The sequence below is a fragment of the Pristis pectinata genome, chromosome 4 (assembly GCF_009764475.1).
Source record: "Pristis pectinata isolate sPriPec2 chromosome 4, sPriPec2.1.pri, whole genome shotgun sequence".
In the NCBI taxonomy this organism is placed as follows: domain Eukaryota; kingdom Metazoa; phylum Chordata; class Chondrichthyes; order Rhinopristiformes; family Pristidae; genus Pristis; species Pristis pectinata.
In genome coordinates this window covers 96,561,869-96,579,607 of record NC_067408.1, presented here as the reverse complement: position 1 = coordinate 96,579,607, position 17,739 = coordinate 96,561,869, and the positions used below count along the sequence as shown (strand labels likewise).

Sequence of the window (17,739 nt, the reverse complement as noted above, 5' to 3'; positions counted from 1 at the left end):
ATTTGTGGATTTAGCTGATCTAATTGCAAAATTACAAGAAATATATTGAGATTTAATGGTAAATTATTTTAATGATGTGAAAAAGCAATCCTTACTAGTTATAGACATTTTGTTCACTTAGAGAATAAATTGTTAGCTGATGCACATGTTTAGCTAAAAGTGTAGCTGACTCACTTTTTTTGAGTTTAGGATTAACTCGCACCTCCAAATTGAGAGAAGTAACTTGATATATTAACTGGTAATGTTAATATTATAACCCCCCTATTTGGGAGAATCCTAGATCTTGTCAGATGTGAACCTGCAGATGTAGTATTTAATTCTGTTACATTGTCTGGACATTGAAGCTGTTGTACCATTGCCATTTAGTGTCAGTTCAATATGTGGTGTCATCTTTAAAGATTTACGGTATCTAAAACTAAACCTTCCAACTGTGAAATCTCGGTCTGCTTTGTTTGGAGTGTCTGACTGCCATTTACATGCACTTATAAAACTAGTGTGAAATATGATTCCAACCTCTGAACTTCCATTAATCATTTAAAAAAAACTCTATGCATCAACAATGGTCTACCTATCTGAATTTAAAAATACTGCCATTAAAAATAAGTGCTATGTGAATACAGGGTAAAAAGTCAGAAGCTGGTCCCCAGGCACTTCCACAGGATGCTGACATGCTCCAAGAATTAAAAAGGTAAGACTCCTTCATTTGTATGTCTGAGCACAAAATGTTTCCATAAGTTTTTTTCATGAGAAGTAAACAAGATTGTCGTACATTTCAAACAGATGAAAAATTTTTAAATTATGTTGAGCGTTTTAGATCAGTGGTGTAATAACCCTTAACTTTTTATTCTAGTTAGATGACTTGCTGCTATTTTATAAATTCCTTTAGCCTAGAAATTCAATTGTGTGACACATTGATTGAATTGTAGTATAAAATCACCAACACCACCTGTTTCCATCTCCTTAATATAACTCCACTGAGACTCACATCCTTTATTCTGAAATTGCTGCATTATTCTAATTCTGGCCTCTTTTGTATGCTTCATAATTGACAGATATGCATTCAGTTCTCATCACTTGATCTGTGCTGTTTTACTATAGGCACTACCTAAATGGGTGTCCTTGTAGTAAAGTGGGAATTGTAAATCATTGTTGAAGTTCTTGATCGCTGTCAACCCCTGGAAGGTGTGCATGTCTGAATGTAGGATGGCAATTGAAATCATTTACCTGAAGTGCTTTTGTGATAAAATAGTTTACTGATATACGCTGTACTAAATTCACATATAATGAGCTGCCACTTGGTGGTTATTGATCTAGACTGTGATTAGCTGGAGTCAAGTACTGATCTTTGCAGTACTCTACTGGTTACAAAGTCCCGACATTAAAATCACTCTTCGATTTAAACTCTGTCTGTCAGCCATACCTCCGTCCATGCTGGTACCTTATATTCAATTCCATGTGCTCTAATTTTGTTTAATAACTTTTAGTCTGTCACTTATCAAAGACATTCTGAAAATCCAGGTACACCACTTGTACCCCTTTATCTATTATAGCCTCAAAAAACTCTAATAGATTTGTCAAGCATAATTTCCCTTTCATGGACTATTCTAGATCCCATTTTTTTCAACTGTCTTGTTATTACTTACTTATTAATAGATCCTACCATTTGTTTATAACTAGCTGACTAGTAAAATATGAAATATCTCCTCCTAATTGTGCTGTTTGATGTAGCTTTTTATGATTAGAAAGAACAATAAGATTGATTTTCTTGATGCCTGAAATCCACCTATTGGCAGAGCACAGCAGTCTGGAAATTTGGGCAGCAGTCTGTGGCAGTAGGACATTTTTCCCCAAGTCGTCTACTCAAACTTTTACTTATGTATTTTGCCTGTAGAGATATTGCTCTGTCAAAGTAAGTGCTTTATTGAGACTTTTCTAATTTCTTTCATTCTTTTGATCACAAATCAACCTCTTAAGGATATTTCCTCTGTTTGTCCCAGTCGCGTGTCACTTGGTAGTTGGCCACTTGGATACAGGATGCATAAGTTAGTGGTTCTCTCATTTTGGCTGCAGTCAAGCTAACCAGGAAATTGATGTGCTAGCCACTTATTTTAGGTAGAGCACATCTTTAGGATTCTTGTATAGAAATTAAATATATAATCACGTTTTTTAAAAAAATGTGACTATGAAAGTATGTTAGAAATCAACATTGGCTTCACAGCTCTCCTGAGTCTTTTGCTTTCTCTTTAAAGTTGGTTTAATAATAAATTAGTTACATTGTCATTTAAATTTTAAAAGGAGTTACTGTTGCTGTCATGCCTTGCTCTTTACCCATGGACTGGAATTCTGAAGGTCTTCAGTGAAACACAATATGAAAGCTGAATAGCCCTGATGCTAAAATGTCGTCAGAAAAGTTGCTGTTTATTTATTATTTAAGCATGGTCACAAAATGCCACTTGTATCAGTGAATTTTTTGTACTTATTTAATCATTAATATTTGTATTGGAAACAATCGAAGCTATTTGTCATCGGTGATGCTTTCTTTTCTGTGCATTGTGTATTTTTTGCAGTACACCAACTCAGAACAGTGAAATTCCTAAGGATCAAACTCAAGGAATCACACAGAAATCTGAAACCACAGAAACAGGTAAAGTTGAGCTCACTTTTATTCATGTAATCAGGTAAAAAATAAAAATGATTGCTCCCAAACTCTTCCAATTTAGATTTTAACATTTCAAACCTGATAGAATAGTCAGAATTCTGAAGCAATCCAGATTTTCCACCACGTGTCCTGGACTCCTTCATCACGGTGCTTGGGTATGTTCTGCGCCACCAGCAGGATTAACCCACCAAAGGTGGCAAGCACAGTGGTATACAATTGTAAAGTGTGGTCCTGGAAGTCTTCAGCATGAACACCAGACCCTGTCAGTCGTATATCATTACTTCAAACATGGGCAAGAAGTTCCCTTTATTTCACTTGGGACGCAACCTGGAAGGCGCACAGAGGAAAGCAAAGGCACAGAATGTACTCTTGGAATATCCATCACAGCAGGTGGGTTATTGTTGACTAAACTGGTTGAATCCCAAAGCATGTAGCTGGCAGACTGAGTCTATGCTCCTTTCTTATCACTAAAAGTCAAAATTTGGAAACTCCCTAAGTGCACTTTCATAACAAGGAGGTGACTAACTAACATCTTTTCAAGGGAAATTAGGAATTGACATAAATGCCTTGCCAGTGATGCTCATATTCCATGCATGAATAAAAACAAGCGACTGCAAAATCAGTTACTACTTACAGTATAATCACCTTCCTTCTTTTCTTGCTGATTTGTCATGGTTATCATTTGGCATGAAATAATTTATCATAGCCTGTTTTTAGGGTAATATATATACAGGAGGGAAAAATTTAACCATCTTGATTAACTTTGGCTTCTATGTGAAGGTTTGGTTTAATTGCACAGCAGAGATTTAGAATTTTATAACAGAAATAATGATCTTTTTTTATTGGCAGTAAACCAAAATATTGCTTTTGCCTTTAACTGTAATGAGTCAAGTTATTATTTATTATTCAATTATGTCTCTTGTTATTGCAACACAGATACAGTATAAAAAGAGGTAAACTTTCAGCTGTTCAAATAATTGACAGTGTGTCACCTCTCATTGCAGATATCATCCTAATTTGATGTTATCTATTGCAATCTGGTTATTTTTCATGTTACATACACATCACTGCAAACAATACCCAAAAGAGCTGTGATAAGGTATATAATTGGGGCGGCAGTTAATGCTGCTGCCTCATGACTTCAGAAACCCAGGTTTAATCCTGACCTTGGGTGCTGTCTGTGGAGTTTGCATATTCTCCCTGCAATTATGAAGGTTTACCTGGTCGGTATGGTGAACTGGGATCCTATTGTCTCTCTCCTTAGCTCCTGGTGTATGTGATTAAAGATGCTGCCTACCCCTTTTTTTGTTTGGCTGCAGAGCTCTCCACAACCTGGAGACTTCTCTATAGTAACAACTTCAATAACCGGCAACCATTAAGTTCACTCCAGTGTACAACATCAATTCTCACAAGTAGCCTGTCCACACAGAGCAGTGAGCGAATCATTGCTGCAAGGGCATCAGTGAAGGGTGGAATTTTGTGCTAGATTCCCAGCACAGCAGTGCTGTGAGTAACACATCTCCATGCTAGAATGATCTCTTTTAACACTAATTCCATAACACACTCGTTCCTCAGAACATTTCCCAAGTGCCAGTGTACAAGTGTGCTCTTGTATTGCATGTTTGGCAGTTCTGTAAGCCACATTTGGACATGCTAACATGTAGTAACTATTAAAGTTGTTGTCGCAGGAAGAAGTAGTCTGAAACTGCATTGTGCAAAATTCTGATGTGAGAACAAGCTTGCTTTATGATTTCTTAGTTTCTTAAGCACCTATTAATTTGACCTGCAGTTAACGTAAACTTTTTGTACAAATGTTGAAAATTGTACTTTCTGAACATTTAAATTTTAACCACTGATAAGTGCTACATTTACAATGAGCTCTTCATTGAAGGGAAATTGCAGTTCAAACAAGGGATATAAAGAACATTTCAATTGGTAGCTGCAGTATAAGTGCTCCATTAGTTAGTGAGTTTTTTGAGGTTCCATTTATGTTTAAAAAATGATTTCCTAGAATATGGTTTCTGTCAAAGGAACAAGTTACAAGCTTGCAAATTTTGTTTCTATTGTGTAGAGTGTAATTATCTCAGTAATCTTGCAGATTGTTATTAGATTTAATGGCACTAATGTATTTTTACTATAGATAGTGCCAACTCTTCAATTTTTTTCCATGGGGGGAGGGGGGGAAACGATGATTAAGTTTTTAATATTCAGTTTTTCAGTCATCATACAAATGACCATTACATGCTTGTGGAATTTGTTTCCATGTACTTGCCTGAGAGTATATTCCCACAATGAGGAGAATTCACCGTTAAAGCATGTTATCTCAGTATTTATGTGATTACATTAAATTAAAATTAGCTATCATTTTTCTTACACCTTACCAGTCTGTATGTAAGTTTATTTCAAGAAAAGGAATCGGGAAAAAGCTAGCCGCCTGACCACCTGAAAATCTTCATTAGATATGCAAAGTCACAGCCAAGTTATTTTCTCAGCTACAGTTAAAATTGGTGCTTAGAGCTCAAACCATGAATGAAGAACTTCAATTGAATCTACCTCAAATTATTTGCAAAATATGAGATACAGTTTACACTTACGTCACATTAAAAGGACACAAATGGGACCCCAAAGCAGAGGAGAGTCTTTATTTTGTTTGACTATCTTCATATATACAGTACAGCTCTATTTGCATAGATAACATACAAGCCAATCCTAATACATGAATGTCAGTTGAAATATTAAAAGTTTTATTCACACAAAATTAATGGGAGCTTTTAAATTCAGTGTGTGCAGGCATACATGTGCCACAAATACAATGGTAAATATTGTGAGTATATAACACTTCAACTTTTGTGACCCATAAACTTCAACAGATTCAGCATTAGACTAAGTGTGGGTTAGAAAGCCAAAGTTGAGTTTATTGCCATATACACAAGTATATATATATGCACAGGTGCAATGAAAAACTTACTTGCAATATCATCATATAAGCAGCATTCACAAGAAAAACATAAATTAAACATAAATTATACAGAATTTTTACAAGGAAAAAAACACAATCAGAATGAAAAAAAGTCCATTTTAGTGCAAAGTGATCAGAATGGTCATAGTGTTGCCAAACTGTAGTGGTGATTAGGGTTTTTTCCGGTTGGTTCAAGAACTGAATGGTTGAAGGGAAGTAGTTTGTTCTCGTACCTGGTGGTGTGGGACTTCAGGTTTCTGTACCTCCTGCCCAAAACGAGAAAATGTGTGCTGCTTCATTCTTGAATTTAATTTTCAGAACAAAACCTGTTCAACCAATTAATCATTGTTAATGGTTATGAAAGGTCAGTAATCTTAAACAAATAAATTGAATTTTGAAAGTAAGCGAAGTTCCTTGAGGAAAATGGTTAGGCTGAGACGTCTCATCCTTATTGGCCTTTGGAGGTAGTAAATGGAAGTAGCTTTAAATCTTGCATGAGGCTTTGGAATGTAACTATTCAACAACTGGAATATAGTTTTAATGTTTTCTTACATTTTTCAATGTATTTTTCTTTTACTGTTCAGCTTTGAAATCTGTGCAGAATAATGTAACAACTACACCTGATCTTGAGAATAGTCAGAGGATCCCTGCACCTTGTCTTGCTTCTGCTGCTTCTCCAGCTGAATCCTGTGACTCTAAGGATAGAAGTGAAGATGAATCTGAAAATGAGACTAGCCAGACGAAGGTAAATAGTATATAAATGTTATCTGCTATCAACAGTATCTGTATTCTCAGTTTAAAGCACTGTAGTTGCAAGGAGGGTTATGCAAATGACTTGCTTTTCACCAAAGTTTGCTACTTCCCATATATTTACAGTTAACTGATCGGCTGAAAAATTGGGCAGGGCAATGGCAAAATTGAGTTTAATCCTGTTAAACGCTTAGTGATGCATTTTGGAATATCGTGTAAGGGTAGACATACACAGTAAATGGAAAGACCCCAGAACATTGATGAACAAGGGGACCTTGGTGTACACGTCTATAGGTCCCTGAAGTGGCAGCACAGGCAGATAGGGTGGTGAAGAAGGTATGATTGCTGGCATTCATCAGCCACGGCATGTTATAACTTTTAAAAACATTGGTTAGGTAATACATGGAGTATTGTGCAGAGGAGATTCACCAGGATGTTACGTGAATTGGAGCAATTCATTCATAAGGAGACATTGCATAGGGGGATACAAAATTATTAGGGGGGTAGATAAGATAGGTCATAACAAACTTTTTCCCTTGGTGAGGTTGTCTAGGATTAGAGGGCATAAGTTGAGAGGTAGGAAATTCAGAGGAATCTGAGGCAGAATTTTTTGATACAGAGTGGTTGGACTCTGGAATGAGCCGCCTGAGGAGGTGGTGGAGGAAGGTACTCACTACATTTAAGAAGCATCTATACAAACACTTGAATCACCAAGGCATAGAAAGCTACGTACTAAATGCAGGTAAATGGGACCAGTATCGATATGTGCAATGATCAGAGTGGACGTGGTGGGCCAAGGAGCTGTTTCTGTTCTGTACGACTCTGTGATAACACCTAGTAAAGTCAATGTGGCTGAGGCACTATATATTGAACCACGTAATGATGTATATCACATAAAGATACTTTAATAATGGTGGAGAAATTGATATACTGTATTTAGTTCGATCTAGTGTTGAAAATTGAATTTAAGTATCAAGTTGAACATGAAAATATCAAGCATTTTTAAATTTGTTGAACTGACTTGCTGGTGAATTTTTATTGTCAATTCCAAGTTGGTGCGAAGGTCCTAGTGGCCCTTCATCTTCAACTACTTCATTATTTTAATGGTGGCAATTATCCCATGGTCAAATGTCTCCAAGTTAGCATGTTTTGTGACTTGGAAGAGAACTTACACAGATGCTGTTCCCTTGACATTTATGTTCTTGGCTTTCTTTGTGATAGATGTCCCCAAACTGGAGTGTGCCACGGAAGTAAGGTTACCAAGTTATTGCGTTATATCCTGTTGATAATCCCTTCTGAGCCACAATATTTATGGTTGCATTGGAGGGAATGGAATATCTGTAGCAGGAGTGTCAACTAAGCAGACTGCCTTGATCTGAAAGCACTGCACTTTTAAGTTCTATTGAACTAGTTGGTCCATGAATATTGTTGGATTTGTAATTTGATTATTTTCTCCCAAGATTTTTGTCTCATATCAATGGTGGTGGGTATAAGACTTGATGATAAGCTTTAGTGCAGTGAGGTTACTCATTGTATTTTTCGCCATTGCCATTGAAGCCCAATGCTATTAGATAGTAGTCAAGTAATTCTCTTTCTCCTCTTAGCTAACCCAACTCTAACTTAATGATTGATATTAATCAAGTTTGAAGGACAGTTCACATTGGGCAATGCTTTAAAATGAAAGGAAGGAAGATTTTTAATTGTTATGCTGTTGCATTTTACAGCTTTGATGCTGAAAGAGGGTTACTGTGGCACAGTCATTAAATTACTGAATCTTCCAATCACTGGAAGGATAGGTAAACCAACATCTGCAGCCCCCTAGGCCAATATTTTTGGCACTGAGGCACTAATTATACTTAGCCTGCTTTGTTGGTCAGACTACATCATTTATCTGCCTGACACTAGACTCCTGAAACAGATATTCTATTCCGAGCTCTGTAACAGGAAGAGTTTTCCAGCTGGTGAGAGGAAAAAAATTCAGCAAAGCCTTCTTGAAAAATTCAACATCCTCACAGACTCTTGGGAATCCCTGGCCCATGACCACTCAAGTAGTGGTCGGGATAGCACTGAGAAGCTACTCCATTCATCAGGCAAAGCCTAGAAACCTAGCTTAAATGGTGAAAGGGACAAACCATGTCACGAAATACCCACTCACCCAAACCCTCAAACATCCTCTGCCTCATATATGGCAGAGTCTACAGCTCCCACGTTGTCCTCAGCTGTCACCTCAGAACTAGGGGGAAAGCAAGTCATCCTCAATCCCAATGGACTGCAAAAGAAGAGGAAGGGCCTGTCTCTTGGTAGGTTGACAAGGTGCTGTTTAAATTCAAATCGTTCAATAAGTTCAGAATAAGGAAGTTACTATCTGTAAAAGTGACAATGCAAACAAATGGATTGTCATTAAAGACAATCTAGTTTAATGATGGTCTTCATGGGGGAAAAAATTTCCAGACTTATCTCATAAGATCTATATGAGACTTCAAACAATATGGTTGATTCTTAAATGGTTTAGCAAGCTGTTCACTTCAGAGATAATTTGGGATAACAATAAATGCTAGCTATTCAGTGGCATGTCACATCTTGTAAATTAATAAAAGTACTTGTATCATCATTTCATCTACCCATGTAGTTTGAGTATTGTTCAGATTCCAAATTAATTTGTGTTAATACTCAATTCCAGTAAGTTTTTATTTCCCTGCCATATTTATAACCTGATTCAAAAAGGAATAGCAACGATAATACAAAGAGTAGGTAACTGCTCTGCATGGCCTTTTAATTAACAGTTGTTTGGACACTTGCTTTTGAAATGCAGGATTCTGAACACATGTTTTGGACAAGGACTTTAGCACACCTTTAGCGAAGGGACTTCTGCTTTATTTGCAGTCCTGTTAATTGAGTAAAGTTAAACTGGTTCTGAGATTTTCCTGCTTGAATGGTTCATGTGGATTTTAAGGATATCATGACACTGTTCAAAGAAGAATAGACAATTCCATCATTCTGTTGTAAAAATGTAACTACACAATATAATAATTTATATGAGGGTGTGCCATTTCTAAAGTATGATTAGTTGCTACAACATGCAGTTTTGGTCCACTGTTATCAATTAAGTTACTAGCTAAATTAACTAGTAAGTGGATTAATTTATACAAGTAAATGATGTCTTTTTGAGTGGTGACATATTTGAAAATTTTTCTGCTGGTCTGTCACATGTTGCTTCATTTTGTTTGCAGATTTTGGATGGAATGGTTGATGTTTATGTCAACACTGATGATGTTGATTTCAAGGTACCCTAATTATTTATTATAATTATTTTATTGAATTCTTACTAGCTTTTGTCTCTTATCTGCATAATAGTTATCATGCAGTTCTTTCAGCTCTGTGGTATAGGTTTTAATTCATCTTAGACTGATGTGATGAAACTTGCTTGCATGAAATTAGTTCAGTGGTTTCAATTGGGTTCATACTGGGAATGAGTGCACCATCAAAGTGTCCATATTTTGTCACCCATGGTCAGAGAGCTTGGAGAAGTGAGAAGCAGAAAACACTCATGCCATTAGTGCATAGATAATCCAACTGTTTTGTATTTATTTTGAAGATGAACTTATTTTGCCATGTAATGTATCGTGTGATTTAAAAAGAATAGATATTTAAAGCCAATCTCTTAATAAGCTGTGCAGAATATATACTGCATAACTCTTTATGTACTCCCAGAATTGTCAAAAAAAATGCTGAAATCTGAGATGTATTTCTGTTAAATTAAGTTCTATTTGCCCTTCTGTAGGAGACTTTCAAAAGAATAGAGGCAGAGAGGATTGAATTGATTCATTACATTGAAGATCTGCGTGACAGCTGCAAGCAAATAGAAAATGAAAGCTATCTTGAAATCAAAGCATGGAAACAAAGAATTCAAGAGAGAGAGAAAGAAAATGCGGTATGTCCCTAACATCCACCATTTATACAAAAATTATGAAGAAAATACAATGGGTATGCAGCACTACCTTAGTTTTGAGAAGGAAAACTCAGGGGTACTTGCGCAGTTTCCCAATTTTTGTATCATCAGAGATATTTTTAATCCAGATTACATAGGGTACAAAGTTATTTTGGATATGCTGAACAGCATCTCTGAAATCAAAAAGGGATAAAAAAAAATTCCTGCCATTACAGGAGTTGTCATCAATATAATTGTTGCAAAGGAGGAAATACTTGTTGAGTAAATAACCAAAATTGAGCACAGCTAATGGTTTAAAATATTTCTCTAGAATAAAATGAGGTTCTTAATATTTTAATATTAAAACATAACAAGAGGCACATGCTAATATTTTGTTATGATCACTTTGAGGAGACAATTCCCTGATGAGTATAGAAATATCCTCTGTGAAATGCTCCAGCTTCAAAGTATGCATGCAGGGAAAGGATATTGAAACTGAATCTCTTGTTAAGCTTCAAACCATGGTAATTCCTGGACCCTGATCCTGCTGGTAAATGCCAGCAGTTCTGAATGTATTGATTGTCAAATGTAGAGACTTCAAGTGTACAGATACAGTATATTCAGGGCAGCTAATCCTGTTTTCTCCAGTGCCAAACTCACTGTGCAATTCCCTAACATATATACTGGGAAACTGTCGCTCAAATCCTGTGCTAAGATAATCAGCCCAATTGATTTTAATGGGTGCTGTAGGGTTGTGATTTAGGAAGCAAAAGGAAGGTAATTTCCTTTATGAATCACTTCAAATTCAGTTAGTTCATTGTTTTTAATTATTCATAAGTGCTTTTAGATGTTTTAGCTAGTTTTATGTGTTATTAAAAATGCAAAACAGAATTTTAAATGCTCTAATTATATACTTCACTTTATGGCTTTTGAATATCAAACATACTTAACAATCAAATGATCCTCACTTTTACTACTGGCAATGCTGGAGGACTAGCTTTATGTTCAAGGTTGAGATCAACACATTTTGGATTTTAATATGATCTGAAGTCAGAGCAAAAAGTTGACGGCACAAGATCAACCACGATCTTACTGAATGGAAAAGCAGGCTCATGCATTATGGTCTAATCTATTTCTTTGTTTTTATTTGGAACCTCACATAGCCTAATGACTTTCCAAAGCACAGCACAGTTAATCATGTCCTTTTGTAGTGCAGTTCATTTGTAATGCCACTGCAAATCTGAACAAGTTCAAACAAGCAGCTGTGAGAAGAGTGACAGAGATAATCTGGTTTACTACAAGCTGGAGGAGGAATTTGGCCAGGATACCAAGGAGGAACTCCTTGTTTTTTCTGATAGAGGATAGATAGGACATCAATTTGTGAGCTGGAATGTATTTACAGTTAGCTAGCAGGTTCATGTGGAACCACCAGCTGGAGTGGACATGTTCATCTATTCCAGACTTAGTGCAGAACTAAGTGTGGATGCATCTGACCTCTTCTCGCTGCCCTGGATGTCGTTGAATGCACTTTCATCCTTTGATAGGAGGAAAAGCTGGGTCAGAATCTCATGCCCTGTCAAAGCCAAGCTTCATTTTGCAATTCAGAAGCATTTAAAATTATTTAGAGTTTTATATCTAATTTTTAAAAATTATTTAAATTTCTAGGAATAAAAACATTATCATAAATAATTGAAATATAAACAATTTGTCTATGTCCTCCTGATCTTCAGGTGGGTATCTTTCATATGAATGGGGATTTCAATCATAACACCAGATTTGGCTGGCATTGGATCATGGTATCTGCATACGTCCAGGCTTATTTGGCTGGGTATGGCAGGAACTTGGTTCGGCCCATTGAAGAGTAATTTAAGGTTGAATATTTCTTTGTCCCCCCTCCATTTGTGGGAAGCAAACCTAGTGTGCTGGTTAGGGTCATCTTGTGACCCAACTGACAATAGGCCTTTGCCTCCTACAGCTCTTTATGCTGCTTATTGGTACTTTAATTCATTTTTCCTCCTCCATTTGCTATTTACTGTTAACTTAAATTTCTGCATCATCATATCAATTTGTTACTGCAAATCTCGTCGTGTTCATTTAAAAGAAAAACTGGATTTTTTTTCACCATCTGCAGGGTGTCCAGCAAGAAATTGATAGCATCCACCATCAGCTCCAGGAAGAATCTGACAGGATTGTTCAGGAACAGATAATCATCAAACACAATTACAGAAAGTCAAGGAATTAATTAGAGTCAAAAAGCTCAATGTGAAAGGTACCATAAACTGTTCAAATCCAGTACAGCCATGCATCAGTTTATAAGAACACATGATTATTACAATATGAGTTGTCTCCCACCTTTGATTTTCTCTCTCTCTCCATATACCCTCTGCCAAACCTCCCCACCCCTGCTCCCCCACTGCCCCCCAAACTTTTTGCTGCATGTTCATGGCATACTGCATTATAAATGAATGGGAGTGTAACGTTCTTTTGTACCTACCTGTAGCGCAACCTGCACACATCTAAAGGTGGAATATATGCTGTCAGATCATGTAGTTTGAGCTAAGATTTTTATTTGCAATTCATAATTACACAGAAGCAAAAAGACTGCAGCTGTGACTTGATAAAAGTTGATGGAATTTTCTCACTTCCAAGACAGAGCAGTTCCAACAACTGAAACAGCAGAATAAGGAAAACAAGTAGCAATTATACTCTTTCCAAGCATTTTATTAAAACACCATATCAAAGAAGTCATGTTTTATTATTTGCATTGCCCAGACCTACATTTGATTAGTTGTGACTGCTTTTTAATTGATGGTTTACACATCCAGTAGTATTATATGTGAACTGAGATTTGCTTTGCTGTGGAGCGTCCTAGCATGCCTTTTTTCCTCTCCTTGAATTATATACTGACAGTATGTTTGAAGCTAAATTTTGTCTTTGCTTGATCTTGTTAATGGTTCCAGGAGGTAGGAGAGACATATCATTTCTGGTTTGGGATAACTGAGTAAATTTAGAGTAAGCACTTTTGTTCTTGCCTATTGGAAGTCATTCACATTAGACTAAACAGGACTTTTTTTTCCACACTAATTAAACATTAATCTAAGCACATTGCTGGTCTATCCTTATTCCATATCTTCATAATTAATTAAAGTTTTTTATTCCCCTTTATGTACCATACATATTGCAAATCCCTGCTACTTCAGCACACAGGTTTCCTGTGAGAAAGTTAACTAAAAGCGCAGTGTGGACAAATCAGTTTGAGAAGTCATTCATGAGCAGTATAGATTCCAATTAGAAGATGTCAGTTAAACTCATTGGTCCAAAATTTGTAGTCAATGATAAACTGTGTGTTCTTTCCAATAACCTCTAAAGAAAGACTGCACGTAACTCATACATGTAACACAGTGGGAATTTGTGGAGAGAAGGCAACTCCAGACCTCACGGCAAGATTGTGTGTGTCTACAGGGCATTCTATATTATAAATGATGTCAAATGGGTGGGTGGTGGTGGTGGAGCTAGCTGAGATAGAACAGGGTTCAACTATCATTCCCCTTAGTTGGCTGCAAAAGCTTTCAAAAACTTAAATGATTGCCTCTGACATTTCAAAGCATTCAGAAGGTGCTTTTAAGTCTGTTGGAAACTGTTCAAAATACCAAAAAAAACAAATAAAAATTAAAGGAGGTAAAAACACTTGAATGAGGGAAACCAATGGTAGGATTCTGTTTTCAAAACCTTTTGAAGGGGAAGGGCATCTTTGACCATAACATTTTTGTTTTCACGTGTTGCTGTATAATTTCCACGGAAATAGCAGTGATCCTTCTTAATCTCACTGTCATTTTTAACATCAGTCCACCTTTCATTATGTATAAATTATATAAATTATTTCTATTATGAAAGTTGACATATAAATTGATAATGACGATATAGATACCTAAAATATACAGTTATTTTAAGATATTAATGCAAGAAAAAATATATCACCAATTATTTTTCTAAAGGAAAAATATATTGCAAATAATTTCTCTAAAGAGTTGACACTAGCCACTAATTCAGCAAGGGACAGGTCTTCAAAAATGGACCAAATTTTAGCTTTTGTTTTTCATTCACTCATGGAATGAGGGTATTCTGGCAAAACCACCAGTTATTGCCACCTCCGAAAACAATTTCTTGATAGTCTATATTAGAGGGCATTTAAGAGTCATCAAATGGCTGTGTACAGTATCTGCATAGGCAATACCAGGTAAAGATAGCTAATTTCATTCACTACAGTATAATAATGAATCAGATGGGTTTAATCTCTTGCATTTTAATATTGTGGTTTCATGCTGATTGAAAATCTTCCTTTCAATAACTGAGGCAAAGTGAGGAATGGTTAAGAAGTCTCAAAGTTTTGCACAATTTCAGGGGGAGATGCTAATTCACTGTCTTGCTCCAGAGAAATAGGAGATTGTATGTCTCAAGCATGCTCCTTAAAAAGAATTTGGTTGGTGGGCATATTGTTGAAACTTTAAAATTCAGCTAGTTACAAATTTTGTCACATGGATTTCTGATCCATTTACTATCCTAGATGTAAGACTGTTAAATATTTTAATTATGTCCAGATATTTCAGAATTCCCATGTTGTTTTCATTGGGACTTCTTATATTATGTTTTTTTTTGCCAAGGTATGTAAAATCAGTTAATGACAAGAATGAGGAACTGCTGAAACTAAAAAAGGAATTGCAAAAAGAACAGTAAGTATACTCTATAAAGCATTTTAGTTTTGAACACGGTTGACCATTTTACTGCATTGAATGCAAGGAACCAGGAGTGAAAGTTTGGGTTAATAAGCAAATAAAGTCTATTCCACATCCCCCCCCCACCCCACCCCCCAAATACAAACTATAAATCATAAAAGGACTAAAGGCTTCATTTCTCAGGTGAAATCAAATGTAAGATCATATCTTTAAACATGTTGTATTAGAGCTGAGAAAGGGCAAGAGATCTTATTACACATTAGATAGTGAACTTCCTGAAACAGAGGGTCCCTTCCGGTAATTGACATTTTGGTGAGGACTGGAGGAAAGGAGTTACATCGTGACAAATGAGAAGTGTGCCACTCTAAAAGGATAAGTACTTATGTCTAATAAATTTGCCTAGACATTTAGAGAAATACTTTAAACAAAAAGTAACTCCCCTCTGACGTATCATTTTTGTTGAACTAGTGGATCAGATTTTCTTATTTTGGTACATATTCAGAATTGTTTTGACACCAGTGCCTTAGCTCAAAGTCTTGCTTTCAGATGCACAAAATACAGCCAGGCACAGAATTTGATTTGAAGTGCTGTCAATTTCCCTGTCATCTATTCAATTTACTCTTGTATTTCTGACCAGTGACGGTTTATGATGGTATAAAATTGATACATTTTAAGCTCCACTAAAAAGTCTGAATCTCTAACATATAATTTCATAAGGATATTAGTAAATGTGATAGTGTGTGTTGATATAAATAAAGAAATTGTATGCAGTCTAACTTTAAAAAAATATCTATCACCAATGATCTAAAATATGTCATTGCACTGACTGATACTTTCCAGTGGGGTGGATGCAGCTTAAAATCTGTTCAATAATATGTCTGTTTGGTTACTATTATGGATGAACCTCCAATTTGACTTCATATTAGACTGATCTTTGAACTTTACTAAGAACTTTTAAATAATAAGACAAGGAACTTGTTACACTGCAGTCCAGCAGATCTATTTAATATGCCTTGCCTTTTGTGGCATCCACTCTTCATGAGTGATACTTGAGTTACCTACATTTTTTTTTGCTACAATCCGCTTGCAGATTTGCCGAATGCAATGTCTTAAGTACACTTAACATTTTCACAGGGAACAATGGTGCCATGAAAAACGACAGCTGGAGGAAGAGATTGCAAATGCACAACAAACTGAAACGGAGAACATAAAAAAAACAATCCGTCAAGAGGTGAGGTCTCTGGTCAGGCTTTCACAGATTTATTGATGGCTACTTACTGATACTTAATATTTAATGTTGCATTAGTCTCTGGTTTAAGCCATTATGTCTGCAGAGGAACAGATCCCATATTCTGACTTGCAATACAACTTTTGTTTCTTGAAATTGAATTTTACTCTATAATTGTGTGATTTTGACACAAATTAATGACCATTTGTTTCAGAATTTGTTGAGCATTATGAACAAATTATTAGCTTCATGAGTAAATGTTTATGGACATTTTTTTCCTTCAAATGTATTGCATGTCACAATTTGTAATTGTAACATTGCTCCAAAAAAGTAAGAAAAAGTGTTAAGATTTTTTTGTGTAGAAAAGCTGCTTTCATGTATGTGGAAGTGTAACCTGTGAGTTGTTCCAGTAATTGATACTAAATCATTAATCATATATTTGATGATAATGATCATAAGATTTGTAGGTATAGTTCCTGATCCTTGCTAACATTGCCATGATAGTGGTAAAAATATAATACTCGGATACAGCATTGCTAAGGACTGATAGGAAGAAAATTATTAATCAAAGCTCTGAGTCTCAATAAGTCAATGCAGTTTATTGCTGAAAAGATTACTTGTTAAATTGGGAATTGGCTGTTGTGCTCTCAACAAATCAAGTAGAATGCTGAAACTTAACAGTTATTTTATTATGTGCGATAATATCAACTGCCTTTAAAAGAGGTAGCCTTCATCTTGTGTGTATACTATCTTTCGGTTGGAATCCATTATTGGGATTATGTTTTGAAATGCCACAAAATGGAATGTCAGTTAGCAAGATATTGATTTATTCTGAGAAGATGTCATCTGCTAGAACCACTTTTGGCAGTGGAACAACTTCCATGATTAATCAAGTCAAAGTAAGGTTTTCCTTAATATATACACCATAACAATTTGCCATTCTTCATATACTCATGTATTTGGATTACAATTTATAATGTTTGATATCTGTTTCCTATAAAAATGTGATTCATGTCTTTATAACATACAATTTGCAGAACGAAGTGTGCTAACATTGTTTACTTGGTGTGTTGATCACAACACCTTAAGTGGCTACCTCATGAGAAAAAAAATTGCAATTGAACTAATTTCATAAAGTGAGCTGTAAAACAAATTGAAAGCCTGGATGTAAATACATAGGATAATTTTAACCCAAAGTCAATAGGAAATTAACATTTTCAAATTCTCGAATGTGAACATGGTCTGCCCAGAAGCTTCCCACTTCCAGTTTTAGTGGAGGGGGAATGAAGGTGTGGTGGTTGAGCTGGCATTCAACCTGTTCTTAGAACCAACACACAAAGTGCTGGAGGAACTCTGCGGGTCAGGCAGAATGTATGGAAGGAAATGGAAAGTCGATGTTTCAGGTCAAGAACCTTCATCTGGACTGGAAAGAAAGAGGGGAGATAGCCAGTATAAAAAGATGGAGGGGAAGGGGTGGAGCAA

At 35.9% G+C, this 17,739-nt stretch overlaps 1 protein-coding gene across 1 annotated transcript in view; it reads left to right on the top strand.

Moving 5' to 3' along the window:
• The window catches only part of LOC127569491 (E3 ubiquitin-protein ligase DZIP3-like), a 53,646-nt gene extending 37,387 nt beyond the window's left edge, over positions 1-16,259 (top strand). Inside the window, exons 12-19 of the mRNA XM_052014199.1 lie at positions 621-688; positions 2,568-2,644; positions 6,203-6,363; positions 9,599-9,652; positions 10,150-10,299; positions 12,428-12,565; positions 14,958-15,026; positions 16,164-16,259. Coding sequence (XP_051870159.1) covers positions 621-688; positions 2,568-2,644; positions 6,203-6,363; positions 9,599-9,652; positions 10,150-10,299; positions 12,428-12,538 — 621 coding nt within the window. The 3' untranslated portion in view covers positions 12,539-12,565; positions 14,958-15,026; positions 16,164-16,259. The remainder of the gene's footprint in view (positions 1-620; positions 689-2,567; positions 2,645-6,202; positions 6,364-9,598; positions 9,653-10,149; positions 10,300-12,427; positions 12,566-14,957; positions 15,027-16,163) is intronic.
• The last annotated feature ends 1,480 nt before the right edge of the window (positions 16,260-17,739 follow it).